Consider the following 15835-nt stretch of genomic DNA (forward strand, 5'->3'; position numbering starts at 1 on the left):
GTGAATCCACTTTGCCTTTTCAGAAAATAATCTATACTAATATAAGTATTATTTCAGATAAAACTGTAAAGCCTGAATCGTTCAAGTCGCTAAATAAAATGAATCTCTTCAACGCACCGGTTGATCAAAGTGACCCAATTCTTCCGTGTCTCCTAAATACTTTCTAATGTTGCACACCTGCAAAATTTGTGAACATTACCAGAACGGCCATAGGGACAGGGGCACGTCCAAGGATGGGAACAGCTTTTGTCTCGTCTGACATCCTCACAGATAGTAAAATTCAGCAAACAAAATACATTTTGAACTGCAAACACAGCTCATAAAGTTGTATATTCTCTCTCTCTCTCTCTCTCTCTCTCTCTCTCTCTCTCTCTCTCTCTCTCTCTCTCTCTCTCTCTCTCTCAACATTTTTTCCTATATTTTCTTTACTCCTTAATTGAACCCGTCCACCCTAACAAGCATTTAGAGTAAAAATGAAAGTTTTTCTACGTGATGATGCTTATTTTAATGTAATGTACTTGTAACAGCAGTGAGCGATTAAGTGGATTTAGTCATGATGAGCTTACCAAGTAGTTCATTTGGAAACTCAACATTTATCACCTGAATTGAAAGAGAGTGTGCAGATGACATAGTTGACCAACTATTGAACCATTCTGTAATTATTGAGTATAAATGTCATCCATTTCTTTGAACTGTGAGACAGAAGTCCGTATGGAAGGTCATCTGGAGAGCAAAGAAAAACCCAAAAAGAAAACCAATAATCCACTATGGAGGGGCTAAAGAGCCACTTGGAGCTTCAAAGATGTGAATTAGACTATAAACATGGAAATTCAATGCCTTCAACTGTGCATACATAACGTCAGTTTGGCCGGATTTGCCAGATTCGCATATGAAAAGTTCACCGCAGTCCATATTACGTTGGCGCGTTCACACATTTACAAGTCTGACCGCACACATATATTCTGAGTTTCACAATTCTTCAAACACATTTGCAAATAACACTCACAACCCAACAATGATGTTTTTATCAAGTCCGACTTCTGCTCACGTGCAGATTTGTTGCATTCATAACTGCGGCACCACGTCTGCAGCAGCTAATTAGCGGAGAAGAAGCGGTATCCACGTACCTCTCATATGTGTTTTGATGGATTACTTTATTCATGTGCTGCATATGGGAATACGCTCCACGTGAAAAAATAATAAAGGGACCTAAAAATATACAAAACACCGCCACAGTGGACACCTTTGCCTATAAGAGATAGAGCCATCATTGAAAGTGCCCTCGGGGGTTCCCAAAATGTGCAGAACGACTGCCTCGGAGAGCTTCGTCTGGCTGCTTTCAATAGAATCTGGGATGGTGAAATGCAAATCAACATGTCCCAAAAATATCCCAAGGTGCACTGGGGCGAGCAGGTGTGGGCGGGCGAACAAGGTCCGCCGAGGCTCGCCCGCGTGCGCTCACGTGTCGGCGGCCAGAAGGCGCTAATGAAGTGGCCGTGCTCTGCGATCAGTCGATGTCCTAACACTGGAGCTACAAATGAGCCGCTGTGGAGGGAGCAGACTGCGGAGCGGGTTCAGGGACAAGCCGGCTGTCAGCTTTGTTTTTCATTCACTATCTCCAAGGGGAAGGGGGGGGGGGGGGGGGGGGGGGGGGGGGGGGTCCTATTTTTATTTTACAAACTGGGAGTGTGATTCACACCACGGAGCTGGGAAAGCGGTGACGTTTTCTGCACACTAAGAGATAGCCCAATTTAGACTTTAAGTTTTCTTAGGGAGTGAGAATCCTTCAGGGCGTCTGATTGTTTGTTGCTGCCTCATTCTGGTCTCCCACCAGGGGGGTCGATTGGGTTTGCCACAATTTGTTTGAATATAGTGCCTGCTTTACAGCACCGCATGGTGGCTGAATGAAGGCCTGAAGTGCACCCTTGATGTGGATGCATCTTGCTGTGGATACATAAAAGAAAGAAGAGCTAAGCTCCCACAGACACGTGTGACAGCCAACGAATGAAAAAAAAAATTAATAAAAAAATCTGCAGTTTATGAGTCCTTATGTTACCTTGCATGTGTGCAATCATTATCTTGTTGAAAAGTTCAACTGTAACCCATGGCCAAGGTCTTTCCAACTCTAAAGCCGCTCTGAACTCAGTTTTGTCCTCAATACTGGCTGCTGTGTGGCTCCTTTTATTCCACCCTCTCTATCTTCTCTCCGTCAACACCATGCCATACAGTAGGGAGGCTGTCGTGTGGGTATTGAATTGTTCCCGGATTTCGCCAGACATAACACTGCGCACAACAGCGGAAAAAGTTCAATTTCTGTTTAATCAAAATTTTCTCGAGTCTGTCTGCAAACTCAGGGGGCCACATTCACAAAAACAATGCAGACGCCACTTTCCAGCAGCTCTGTGTGATGTGACAATGCGTCCGACAGTGGGAAAATGTCAAAGAGGGAATGTGGACAGTGTGCTGTGTGGAGCCTTGATCTTTTCACAGTACCACAAGTTAATCTTTCGACAATACAAATAGATCCAAAGGATGCGAAAACAGTGGTACAGTCTGGTCTTGGCCATCCATTTTTTTTTTTTTCCTTTTTAAACTTGACTACATATGTGAATGCTGAAACAAAAAAGCCTGCAAGACTAATAATATCTCTTGACTCCTTATTTGGGTTTTTATCGTCCTTATTGTTTTTTCCCCCTTGTCAACAAATACAATGAAAAGACCACAGCTATCCACAAGCCAGTTTGTCTCCGAATATATTTCAATACAAATAGAAATCGGGCGTGATTGTTAAGTACAACACATTTATATTATACGAGCAAAGTAAAGACTTGTAATAAAGCTAAATAACAAGGATGGGTGGGGGAAAAAAAATGACATTCTCTACAGTGTCGATACGCTTTGCTGCAGAGAATTTGCCCATGTTAGCCCTTGTGCCACTATATCATGTAGTACCACTTTATATCACAAGATGGCAGCGGAACAGAAGCAGATTCTGCAGCAGCCGCTGACCTCTAAAAATGGGTGATCCTTACCTTAAAACCTGCTCTTGCAGGCGCACTCGTTTGGCTTTTTAAAGTGGGAGCACAATGAATCAACTTTGGTTTCAATCGCTGGATTGTAAGGTTAGAAAATGAAATTGGACAAAAGAGTTTCATTTGGACTTTAAAACACTACTTGTAATGGTATTGTTGCTTCGTATAGAACATCGTATAGAAGTAATGTGTCTCATAACTGCTGTATTTGAGTTATATGTTGATTTATACATGATTTGAAGCTCGGTAGCTCAGTTAGCTATGAGTCTATTTCAAGAACTGACCTAATGTTGGAATGAGTAAAGGTCCGTTTCAGCAGTCTGAATGGATCTTTAGTGACCAAGTAACGGATAAAATGCAAAGATGCTCGGATCAGAACTAGCATGGCGTCTTAGAGATTCCACAGAACAACCCAGGCAAAAATTGGCCCAACGATGCAGGACTTTAATTTTACGCATTTTATCATTAAACCCTTGTACGCATTGGGGGGAATGTTTATTTATCTATTTCTAATTTTCTTTACAGGAAAAACCAACAGTGACCGGTGAACTGTGACGCGATGTAAACTTTGACTTCCCGTTCACGCAAACACCACCACCTCCTCGCCCTCTCTTTCTGCCATACTAAATAAATGCCGCACTGCTTCTTGCACTGCTACCGAATCTCGGTGTGAACATAAATCACGGGGCTGCAGAACTGTCAAAAATAAACGTAATTTCAGGGAATAGTGGACGTTTCTTTTTTTTTTTCCTTCTCCCAAGGATATTAAGAAAACGTAACCGCTCCATGCTGTCACACACATATAGAGACGTTGAAACCCGAAGGAAAATAAGACACTGTCCTTAAGGTCGCACCTGACCCTGGGTTAACGTCACTTTCACGAGTCGCTTTCTGGTGGCCACTATCATTTGCTACTAATTTGGAGAGGTGCAGCACTTCGCTACCGTCCCCGAGGCGAGATCTCTAACTGGAGCTGCAGATCAGCGTCAATCTGTACGAGGAGCACTCGGATTCTCCGTAACCTGCCTGACCCAGGTCTGGCTTGTCGTCAGTCGCTGGTGAGTTTCGTTGGACGTCCGTCTGGTTGGTTCTGTATTGCTAATGACGAAGCCCTGCAACTCCCAGGCGCGTAATGAGCCCACAGAGGCTGGTGGCATGCTCCACATTTACGATGGACACTACCCACACGCGTGGATGTGTGCGCCTTTGTCTGCGCTCGTGTCTTCGAGCACACCTCCGAGTAATGGCCGTCACCATGGTGACCAGGTGACCCACGCTAGCAATTAGCGAGTCCCTAACAGGCGACCGGTGCCGGAGAGCGTACACAGATGCGCCGCATACATTATGGAAAAATACAGTCTCCCTCTCCACGGCCCCAGCCGGCGGCCTCTCCCGCTCCTTTAATCTTAACACATTCTTATCATCAGCCCCGTGTGGAAGCGTGCGGAAACAAAACACACCCATCACGGGGAAGTCGCACGACACGGCACAGACGTGCCGTGCCTGCGAAGCCGGGCACATGAGGCGGGTAATACAAAGGAGAGATGGAACAAAAAAAACAAAACAAAGACTTGACACAGGCAAAAAAAAACAACAAAAAAAAAAAAAACAGAGGGGGAAAAAAAAGACCGAACTTTTAACTTAAAACTCCCTCGCTTCAAATTTGTGGGTTTTTCTGCCTTCATTTCCTATTCATGGCAGAGGAAACAAAAAACTCCCACTGTGCTTTTATGAATGTGGCTGCGCAGCAGTGAGTGCGAGTTTTAAACATGATTGGCTTGTTAAAGAATAAAGACAATGGGTAGAATATATGATGGTTGTAAAAGTTTGACTTGCACAGCGAGTTTAAAGAGATCTCACATGATTTATGAAAGCCCTGTTTTTCCTTTGGGTGAGGTTTGGCCAGGAGAATACATGAGTTATTCTGCTTGATTTGCTGATATCTGTGGCCCAGTTACCTGGGACGAACACTTAGCCTGGAAATGTGCCTTAAACTTCATGATTAATCCGAGCTGATCATGATTGAATGTAAAAACATGCGGAGGAAACAATACACTCTGAAGCATTTTACAGAAGGAAAACTGTGCGCTTGACATGGCCTCAAAGTCCGTGTGCTCTTCACTCTAGAATTTAACAAGTGTACATTTACTACACCATCATCTGGATCATGTGTGGAGGCAATTTCTTACAAAAAAAACGGCGCTTTAACGTTCACAGCGTACTGTTCTCTGTGTGCAGACATAAGTGGCTTTATTATGTAGAAACAGCGTTTCTAGCTAGTCCGTGTACGCTTCGGGTTTTAAAAGCGTTGTCATCTAAAGGTGAAAATCATGCGTCAGAGTCCGGTTCTTCAGAAAGTCTCAACCTCTGAGCCTGATTCTACAGGTTTCTTCCTCTTAAAAAGGGAATTCATCCTTCCCACTGCCTCCTCTGCTTGCTCATGTGGAAATGTTGGGTTTTCCTCTGTAAAAGTGCCTTGAAATGGCCGTGTTGTATTTGGCGCTATAGAAATATATAAAATATATAATATATAATTGAAGTTGTACTGAAGAGAAGGTAGAAAGGAGCTCCTATAGTCAAACAGCTACGATGAAAACTTCTCAGCGTCTCATCATCAAACTACTAAAAGACATTATCTCTATACATGATGCAAAAACAGCTGCACCCTTTGTACATGTCCTCTAAAAAATTCCATCTCCTGGACCCTCCTTCTCTCATCCTAATCACCAGTTCCTGCATCTTTTCCCTTCCATCCACATCCTTCTGAAAACCCGCTCTATTGTGTTAAACAGAGTAATTTAAGAGTGAAACATTAGCCTGACTCACAGACGGAAGATTCTTCAAAAATGAGTCAACTCTCTCGTTTCGGAGACGTCTTCACGGGAGGATAAGCAGTTGCCTAGGAAAGAGGGCACATGAGGTGACGTACCAGATAACTTGTTCTGGTGCAGGAACTCCATCTGCAGCTTCTGTCCGGCGCGCTGAGCCAGGAGGTACGGGGTGGAGTAGGTTGGATCCCCAGTGGCGCACATCACATCTGCCCCACTGAACACCAGTGCCATGGTCTGCAGCACGTCAGACGACACCACAGCTACACACAGCGCCTGTACCAATATGACAAGACAGAATAAATACTGTGTGTGGCTTCCTTTCATTTACTACGGGTCCCATGAGGTCTCAGAATTGGTTATAACCGTCACTAATAAAGCTACCTATTTAAATTATTTCAGCTTGTTTGTATTAAATCAGCTTCTTGAGGCAGATTTTTCTTTTTAATGTAAGTCTACCTGTCACTGAACCTTTCCTGCTGCGAAAACCTAATAAAAAGACTGAGTAAGTAGAGTAGCGGCTCATTGGATTTCCTAAGTAGCTTCCCAGAGCTGGATTAATACCTTTAAAATGTTCAGATCCCAGACAATAAAGCTGTGAAAATCTCTCGAAATGCAAGTGCGGTCTCACTTCCCCATGTAGGAGGAGCTGCTCGGTGCGCGCCTGTGTGCGAACGGCAGGTTGATAGAGGACAAAGAGTCTATAAAACGAAGTCGGGGAAACCGTATAAAGTTTAGAATTGAGTTCCACCCGCTGATCTCAAAAGACAAGTTACACTATGATCAAACTTTAATGCTCCCTGTGGGAATCATTAAAGCACTAATCCCTGTGAAAAAAAAAAAATGGAATACGGCAAATAAGAACAGGACAAATGGGTCATATTAAATATAATGAAACTAACAATTTTTAAGAAGAGAAACGTGGGAATCAAGAGACCGTACAGACGAAAAAGGAACGCAGCAAAAATACAGAGCAGACTAAGCATCAAAGATGAATACAGTGTAAAGATGGCAAATACGATATATATATATATATATATATATATATATATATATATATAGTCAGTATATATAAAGTTGTGCTGAGATTCTTGCTGTTTATCACATTATATTCGGATGACAAAAATAAACTGAGTTATATTTCCACAACCAAATCATGTTTATTTGTTCAAGATGTTTTGGTACTGTCAACAATTATGTGTTGTTTGAAAAAAACAACACTAGGAATAACCCAAACAATAGCTGAGACATCTCTGCTTGAAGCTACACGTTTAACAGTGAGGAGAAACCACATATTTGAATTGCTTTCCTGGTATCAAACTTCTTCGGTGGATACTTTTCATCATGAAGTGTAAATAACCACAGCATGCGTGTACAAAGGTCACTCGTGTTTTTGCGAGAGTACCAAAAATGCCACACCTGTTAGAAGATGAAAGCTTGTAAGATGAATGCAGGTTGCCAGGTTGCAAGGTTGCCAGGTTTGCCCCCCCCCCCCAAAAAAAACCCAGCAACGTAAGTAGAGGAAAGCGTCTCAAAACTTCAAACATAAATGCATTTATTGCGCCAGAATAACTGCGGAGGTGAATTATAACAGTACCCACACTTATACATGATACTCATATAATGGTAAAGGCCATACGATGGGTCACTGGTGACCACCCTCATAGTTAAAAGGTCTCCGGTTTGAGTCCAGGCTTGGGCGCTCCACATTGTTTCGCGATAGGTTGGTGACCTTTCCAGGATGTACCTTGGCCTTCAACAGTAGTTGGCTGGAATCGGCTCAAGATGGATGGGCGGTTACAGACTGGAAGAGTCAGGCAACTTCATCGATTGAAGTAATATTTGATAGATATATATATATATATACACACGCACACCTTCAAGATATAGCACAGATCGCCTCACTAAAAGCCTTATGGTGAGCAGTAATATAACAAACAGACATTTCTATGTAAAATATGTATATTGCATTAAAGTCCCTCCAAATGTGCCCCGACAGGTTTTCTTGGCTTAACATTTCTCTCCCTCTCTTTCACCGGGGAGAAGGTCCAGCACACCGGAGTCCACAATAACTGCAGCAGCAGACTGTGACAGGCAGAGACATCTGCCAGTCAAAGGCAGCTTTCCTTGCTGAAAGACTGTATTTTACAACTGCCACCCACAGATAGGAATTGAAGAGAAGTTAACGTCTTGTGAGCCTCACTTCTGCCTGTCTCCTGTTGTAAAGCTTCTCCAAAAAAAAAAAAAAAAACTTCTTTCACCTTGATTTAAATGCAGACTGAATGTTTTTCTGTGACAGCACTCTAGATTAGAGGAAATGCCCTGCAAGATGCAGACAAGACTGCAGCTTTCACCCGCTGATGCTGGCACAGGAGCCTGCTGAACTCTTGCATCTATAAATACGCGATGCTGAATGCCTCCTTTAATAGCCGCAAAGCAACTTATACATATACAGTATGCGTAATGTCTCGCCATGGAGGCGCACTTTGTTAAAAACTTTACTTGTTTCAGATCCAGCCGAGGGAAGCGAGATGAAAGCGGCAAAAGTCCGACCGAGGAAAATATTTTCTTTCTCCGGCTGTCTCTTTCTATCTGTCCACTCAATTGATGTGACATTGTGCACGATGACCCGCAACAAAGTGGATCAACAGAGGAGTCGAGTGGCAAATAGCGGAATTTCAGCGAACAGCATCTCCTTTCATTGGGCTGGAGCCAAGTCAGTAGGCTGCATTGATCGGCCACAAACAAGCAATATCCGTCTGAAAGCGAGGGAAGGCGAGGCTGTGCATACACGCGCACAAACAAAGAACCTGTCAATATAACCTGCAACCCACACAAAGGGGCCAGCACCTAGATAAAGATGTTTAAATATGGGTGTTTAAAGGAGCGAGCGTCACGCGCTTAGTATTTTCTAAATGCATTGATTAAGAAACTGTATAAAACCTAATTATGAGTTGACGCGATGAGTTCATCCTCTCCGCGAGTCTCTCCTTCTCCTCCGTGCGCACACGTACTCAAAGACAGGGTCAGATTATGGGAAAATAGTCCCATGCAACTTGGCCTTATTCTGTATCGTCTCTGGAAATGACCTTCTGTGTCATAGCAATTACTGTAGCCACACGGGGGTTTGCGTGTGTGTGTGCGTGTGCGTGTGCGTGTGGGTGTGTAATGATATAAGAAGGTCCTTTGACACCCCCCTCTCTAGGTCATGTGGTCTGTGGAGATCCGGTGGAGGTCACTGGGATATGAGCTTCTAATGGGGGACATGGGACTAAGACAAAGGAGAAAGAGAGAGAGAGAGAGCGAGCGAGAGAAACAATGCTATCCAAAAACACAATAAGCACGCATGGTTAAGATTATGTAAGGACACACTGATGCAGCCTCGCATAAATCACTTCATGAGATTTCTTTCATTACTTGAAATGACACTTTAAACGGTGATTTGTTGCACGCGCAGAGTGAGTTTCACGACCCCGGAGCCAATAAAAAACGGTTAAAATGCCATCGCGTGATTTCAAAATTGCATGAATGTCAACGAAGAAATTGCTCATATTATTGTCTTTGTTCCAGAGAGAACTCCCAGAGGAATAGGTTTTATATAGCTTTTGTTATTTCATATTCATACTTTGCTACAGTAAGTAAATGTGACACAGAACTGGAACAATGTGTCCGGTGAGATTAGAGTCAGTGTCCTTGTTTATGGAATTTAAAACATTTTTTTTTTAAACTTCGTTTTGCGTGTAATTCATTATTTCAGTGTTGGGAATCAGTTGGTCAAGGCGGGTATTTTTCCAATCTCGAGGTTGGAGGTCTGATCGCGCCCTGTTTTGTGTCCTTGAGCAACTCACTGAAACTCAATATAGTGAGTTTGTGCGCATGAATGGGTGAACGTGACAATAAAAATGCCGAAGTCCTCTCATGCTGGTTTTGGAGGTTTGTAATTTAAAATCTAGTCGGTCAGACTTGCTTTTAATTTCATATGGATTTCTACTGAGAAGATCCAGAAGGGAAAAAGTATCCCCCTGATCCCTAAAGTTATCCTGCTGCTGCACCCCGCCCCAAAGATCTCTTGGCACGCGAACTTACGCGGACCTGTTGGAGAAGCGTTTAATATTTCAGTGCACATGCACTGGTATATGTTGAATCATGGTGTGTATAATGGCTCCATGACACATTGATCCCTCTCAAATCTGTTAAGCCGCTTTATAAAGGCAGACCAGACAGTGAGAAAGCAAACACAACCACCCACTTCCACCTTTTCCTCTTTCTTTATTTCGCTCACATACACAAAGGCGTATACTTCTCTGCTGGTCAGACCCTTTTAGGCAGCCACAGTCTGTGCCTGTCACACTTCTTTGACACCACCCGGGGAAAAAAATGAAAAAATGGAGGGGGGGGGGGGGGGGGGGGGGGGGGGGGGGACTCCATCTGGAACAGCAAATTCACACCTCTCAAGTGGAGCAGCACACATGTCCACGCACATGTACACACCACACTCTCCCTTCCGCACGCACGCACGCGCAAAAGCCAGCAAAGCCGCAATAAAACCAACCCAAGCGTTTCTGTTGTGGATCCTAATCCACTTTTCCACTTAGCCAGCTAGTATATCTCTTCCTTACTTTCTCGCCTCATTCCCCCCCCTTTCCAGCCACATTTCCATTCCTCCCTTTCGGAGCAGAAAAACAATACAACGGTGCTGATCTGCGTAAATGCTGATGCAGGTGGAAACTTTTCTCCCCGCTTTGTCCTTTTAAGGCCCTCTTAAAACGGGGAGCCAAGAAGGCGTGCCGCCTTCAGCAGCGGCAATAAACCCTCGCATGGAAGACCCACCGCGCCAAAATGCCTATACTTGAGATTAATCAGACTTCTACTTTGGCATCTCTAAGCTTAAAGTGCAGATTTACTGATGGTCAAAAGGTCAGGGAAATACGACTTTTCTCAGGGTCAGTGGATTTAGCTAATGGAGTGTACAACGTCTCATATTTCTTAAAAGGTACATATAAATCTATTATAGGTGGCCACTTCCACTATAATTACATGCTTGGTGAACATGCGCTTGACTGTATGTGAAAAATGGTGGGATTATATAAAAAAGAGGAAAAAAAAAAGGACCAGGAAGGTCTAAAAGAGGAATATTTACGGAGGTTTATTTATTTCCTTATATCCTTTAAGCAGCTAGGAACGCACAACACATGACAATAACTCAAAGGTATCGACCTCAAATATGTTTGTGGGGGCTTAAAGAAAAGTAGACAATATTGATGATGTGCTACATGATTTGTACTTCCTAACAACAGTAGTCTTTCTGTTCTCCAGCCTGCATGTCTGCAGTGAACACAAAACAGTATAACTGTTGTTTTTTGTCTCTTTCCTTTTTCTGCTGCTTTTCTGCTTTTCTACTTCTGACCTGAAGCCACCCGGTAAAATGTAATGTTGAGATGCAATCTGTTGTCAACATAATCTAGTGCAGTCGACTCTCCATCTGAATGACCCAATATATTGACATGCAGTGCATGGAAACATAACAGGTATAACAGTATATGTTGAATGTTGACATTGCGATAAGAACACATTTGTAAAATAATACGTAGCTGTAGTAGGTGTGTGATTGTTTGACTGGAGAACAATCCCGAGTGTACCATGCGTTCATCCATAGTAAACTGGGATCAGCTCAACAAACTGGGTAAAGCAGTAAAAAGGATGTATGGGCAGTTTTTTTTTCTCAAGAAAACCCCAGTGGAGTAGTTTTTGTATGGATTCCCAGTTATCTCATCCTGGTCCTTCTTGCACTCAGATCAGTGCAGAAGTGAAAACTGAAATATTCATTGAGTTTTTGTGGGGAAGTTTACACTGTAAAGAAAATGGCTCCTGGGTAGAACTTTTCAAAAACACCTCACCTCAGTCAAACGCAACTTTTTGAAAAAGCTCCGTCTCTACACATGAGCGAATAGATGGACAATAACAACAGTGGCGGCCTCCAGTGTCATGACTCCCAGTCCATGTTCTCCTGGGATTTGGTAGTTTTATAGTTGGGTCGTCACCCGTAATAGAAATCCCACTTGGTCGTCTGTCCATACAAATACCTGTGTACTCGCCATTGTTAATGTTTATAGCGTATTGTTCTCTGCCGCATGTGTGGGTGTGGTTTCATCACAAAAACAAACAACAGCACCCACTACTGGCTCTACATGAAAACGACATCGCTTCCAGGGTTTGTGCCATTTCCGTATAAACAGTTTTCAAACCATTGCCGTGTAAAGGGTGAAACTGTTATAAAACGATGTGTTTTCACTTGAAATGTAGTCGTGTAAACGATGACTTTCAGTTTCCGTCTTTTCATTGCGTCTCCAACGGGGCCACTTTTCCCGTCTTCGTGACACACAGCATCATGCCTGTGTAATTTGACACCATCCTCGTTATTCTTTTCAGCTGCAATGAGTTTACGATGACATGAAAAACGCAACACGCGAAAGGCAGCTCATGCAAACTTGGTTACAAATAAGTTTTGACACCAGAATGAAGCCCGACTTAAACACGCAACGTCGCTCATCATTTGATACCACGATGGAATAATCACAGAAAAGTGTGTCGTTATATAAGTGGCAGAAAATACAAAAAAAATATTATTTTACCATGAAACAAGGAGCAAGGAGTGGAGAGAACATCTGTTTCCAACTCAATATTGAAAACTGTTGAAAAACTGGATATTACAGCACATCAATCAGATTGGCCCTCGCATCGTCACGTCACACAAACATTGCAGAAATCTGAAATGCGCCACAAGTGCAAAGCAGCGAGGCAAACTGAAACAAACACAAGTCGGCACGCTGGTGTGGCCAGTGTGTACATGTCGCGCCTCAAAAGACGTCAACGTCTGCTTCCATGCAGAGGGTATCATGATGCGCTCAGGACTCCAGGCGCGAGTCAGCCGCGGCTCTACTGTACCTGCAGCACATCTGCTCTACGCTCAGTCGATCCAGAAAGACGCAGTACGTAAATTGCTGTTGTAAACAAGCAAATGTGTTTAGAGTTTCTAGTCTGCTCTATGTGGCTCGAGAAATCAAAGTTTTTTCTTCCAAGAAAAACTATTGATCAAATATTGAATTGTTAGTTCTTATATAAGGCTCTGACTCTTATTCAAACACTGGAGAAAAGAAAAAAAAAGTTCAATATTGAATCCAAAATCAAATTTACACTAGACAATTGATTATTCTTTAAAGTAGTCAGTCAATTGGAGCGGGTGACGGATGACATTGGGTGAAAGGCAGGTTACAGCGTTCACAGGATACGAATCGTTCAAAGTAGTAATGGGAAAAATAGTTCGCCACAGGGTAGGAATGGAGCTTCTACCACTAATAGATCGACTCTGTTAGCCATACTGATCAGGTCATGAAAAACTGACAAAGTCAATGAAATGCGCGAATAAAATGTCAACTTAAAGCATGCCATGCAGAATGTGTGTACCAACTCCTGCTCTAGGATGAAGGTCTATACCTGATTAAGCTGCTCCAGGTCCTGAATGCCCTCCAGGACCCTCCGGTACTTCCGCTCCCTGTACTTCCTGCGGATGAACGTGGCACGCTGCTCAGCAGACGCCGCGCTGTAGAGATCTTCCTCCGAGGGGAGATCCGCAGCCCAGAAGCTGTTGGCATTCTTGTTGCCCACCTCCAGGAAGAGCTGAGACGTTTGAGAACAAGGGATACATAAAGGGAAGAATTATCTCTATAGCCGTTACAAGGATTTTAAAGCGCACCTAAATCCTCAAAGCCTCAAAGGGTTTAAGTCAGAGGTCTGCAACCACTATGGACAAAAGAAACAATTTTGACCACATACCTCCTAAAGATATACGGTTGTTATATATAGAAAAACACTATATCAGGGTACTTTTGTGAAGTTTTTGTTTGGTGTCTGTTTCTTCAGAGTATTGATCATTTGATCTCATTTTTTTACAGTTTCACTTGTAATTTTTTGATAGATTTAGTCAATTCTAGCAATTATTTTGATGTTTTTGGTATTTTGTATACCTTACGTCAGACCTGGGCATCATAAAGCTCAGGGGGCTTTGGCACTTTTGCTCTGCTTGACCGGCCCCTCAGGGTGTCAGTGAGAAATCCTGAATCTGATGAAACTTACTGGGATTGTCAGCTTTATTATTTATATATATATATATATATATATATTTTAGCTCACAAAACACAGTTGATGTAAAATTCTATTTTTTATTGACTGACCTTAACATTTAAAAAAAAAATGTTACGAGGATTTCCAGACAAGGACCATGAGAAAAGGTGAGGCAGCGCAACAGCAGCTCTTATAAAAGTAAAATAAATAAATAAAAGTTTTTTCTTTTTTTATTGAGCACATGTAAAGTCAACGGAGAAGTATTAATATTTCCGGCACCTTGGGAACATTAGTCGCCACCCCACCCACCTCCACCACTTAAGTTATTTTTCTCCACTGTAGAAGTTTCAGCTTTCTCCAGGGTTCCTTGTCGCCTTTATAGCTTAAAACAACATCTTTATTTCTTTACACTACAACACATGTTAGCCTGCAATACTGAGCATGTTTTTACAAACTCCCCTTGAACAAAGTGCGTTAAAAAGTTCACAGTTCCTTTGCAATTTAGATCTTTACAAACACTTCAGGGAGCTACCACTCAGGTTCTAAAAAGCACGCAGGTTGCATACCACCGACGTAAGCGAGGACAACGGCAAAGTAGACACAGATAAAATTGTCTGCTTGCTTTAAGACACGGGCAGCGAGGCGCAGTGCAAGTCATAAACACTGAAGATGAAGTGATCAATTACTGGAATTACCTCCACCAGTTCATTGCTCCAGATGCTACTGTCCAGCTTCAAGCTCCGCACTTTGGAAAGACTTGGGCCGAGGGAGCGGTGCTGTCCTGGCACACAGGAAGACATAGTCGTCAGTATGAGAGCTGGGACGCAAACACATCTTGTTCATTGAATCATACGGCGCTCAATTGAAAAAAAAAATTCTGAAATGCGGTAAATGTTGTAGTTCCTGAAAAGTTCACATGAAAAAACAGATTACTTGCACACGTGCGTGCAGAGCAATCGCCTCGGTGTGCATGGGGGCACACCAAAATGTCGGAAAAAAACAATAAACAGGCAGTTACAAGACGAAGAAACAGAGCATGACTGCGAGCGTGTTCGCTCACTCACAACAGACATATTTAGTCCCCTCAGCTTTCCTAATTGGAAATGAAAGCAGCGAACGAGGGCCATTAATTGCTAATGAATCATGAGTAATTCATTGTGTTTGTTGGTCGGCCTGTTTATTTGGGTGAACGAGAGGCTTCTGGGGTTGCTTATGGCCAAAGACAGAGCATACATGCATAATACATTAGACAGAAACACTCTGCATGTGTGAAATTGAATTATTGTCCTGTGTGTAACGGCAGATAATTTTAGATTTAGATTTGGCGTGATCTCATTACTGCCGTCTTTCCTCAAGTAGAGCAGCTGTGAATGAGAATGAGGGGCTATGAGCTGTGAAAGGCCATCTTGACACAGTTCTGGAGAACATAACCATCTTCAGACTGTGTGCTTATTAGGATATTAGGAAGGAAACTAAGCAACTACTCATTGTTATTGACTTGGTTTGTCTTGGAAATGACGGTGGTAAATCAGGTCCAAACCAAATTATACCTCTATAGAATTGAAGAGAATGTTTTTACCCAATGTGGTACTTTCATTTTTATTCAGCGTTAAAGCAAGGATATGTTGTATAGAGAACAGCACAATGAGTAGCTATGGTGGAGCCTTTGAGAGTCTGGCATCAGGATGAGCCAGCAGATTGAATTATGAACTCACTGAGCCAACCAATGTCTCATTGTGGTCTTGATGTGGTTGTTTAGGGCCAATATTACTTTTCGAGACAGTAGAACATGTATTTACAAAAGTCTAGATTATATCCAACGCATTTATGCATATTCAATTCGTATATATGCTT

General features: G+C 42.7%; 1 protein-coding gene across 1 annotated transcript in view; it reads right to left on the reverse strand.

Annotated features, from left to right (window-relative positions):
• The window catches only part of arap2 (ArfGAP with RhoGAP domain, ankyrin repeat and PH domain 2), a 148979-nt gene that overhangs the window by 66844 nt on the left and 66300 nt on the right, over positions 1-15835 (reverse strand). The window contains exons 12-14 of the mRNA XM_080486352.1: positions 14677-14762; positions 13355-13537; positions 5962-6136 (exon numbers count right to left, since the gene is read on the reverse strand). Coding sequence (XP_080342478.1) covers positions 5962-6136; positions 13355-13537; positions 14677-14762 — 444 coding nt within the window. The remainder of the gene's footprint in view (positions 1-5961; positions 6137-13354; positions 13538-14676; positions 14763-15835) is intronic.

The sequence above is a fragment of the Lipophrys pholis genome, assembly GCF_963383615.2.
Source record: "Lipophrys pholis genome assembly, chromosome: 18".
NCBI lineage: Eukaryota > Metazoa > Chordata > Actinopteri > Blenniiformes > Blenniidae > Lipophrys > Lipophrys pholis.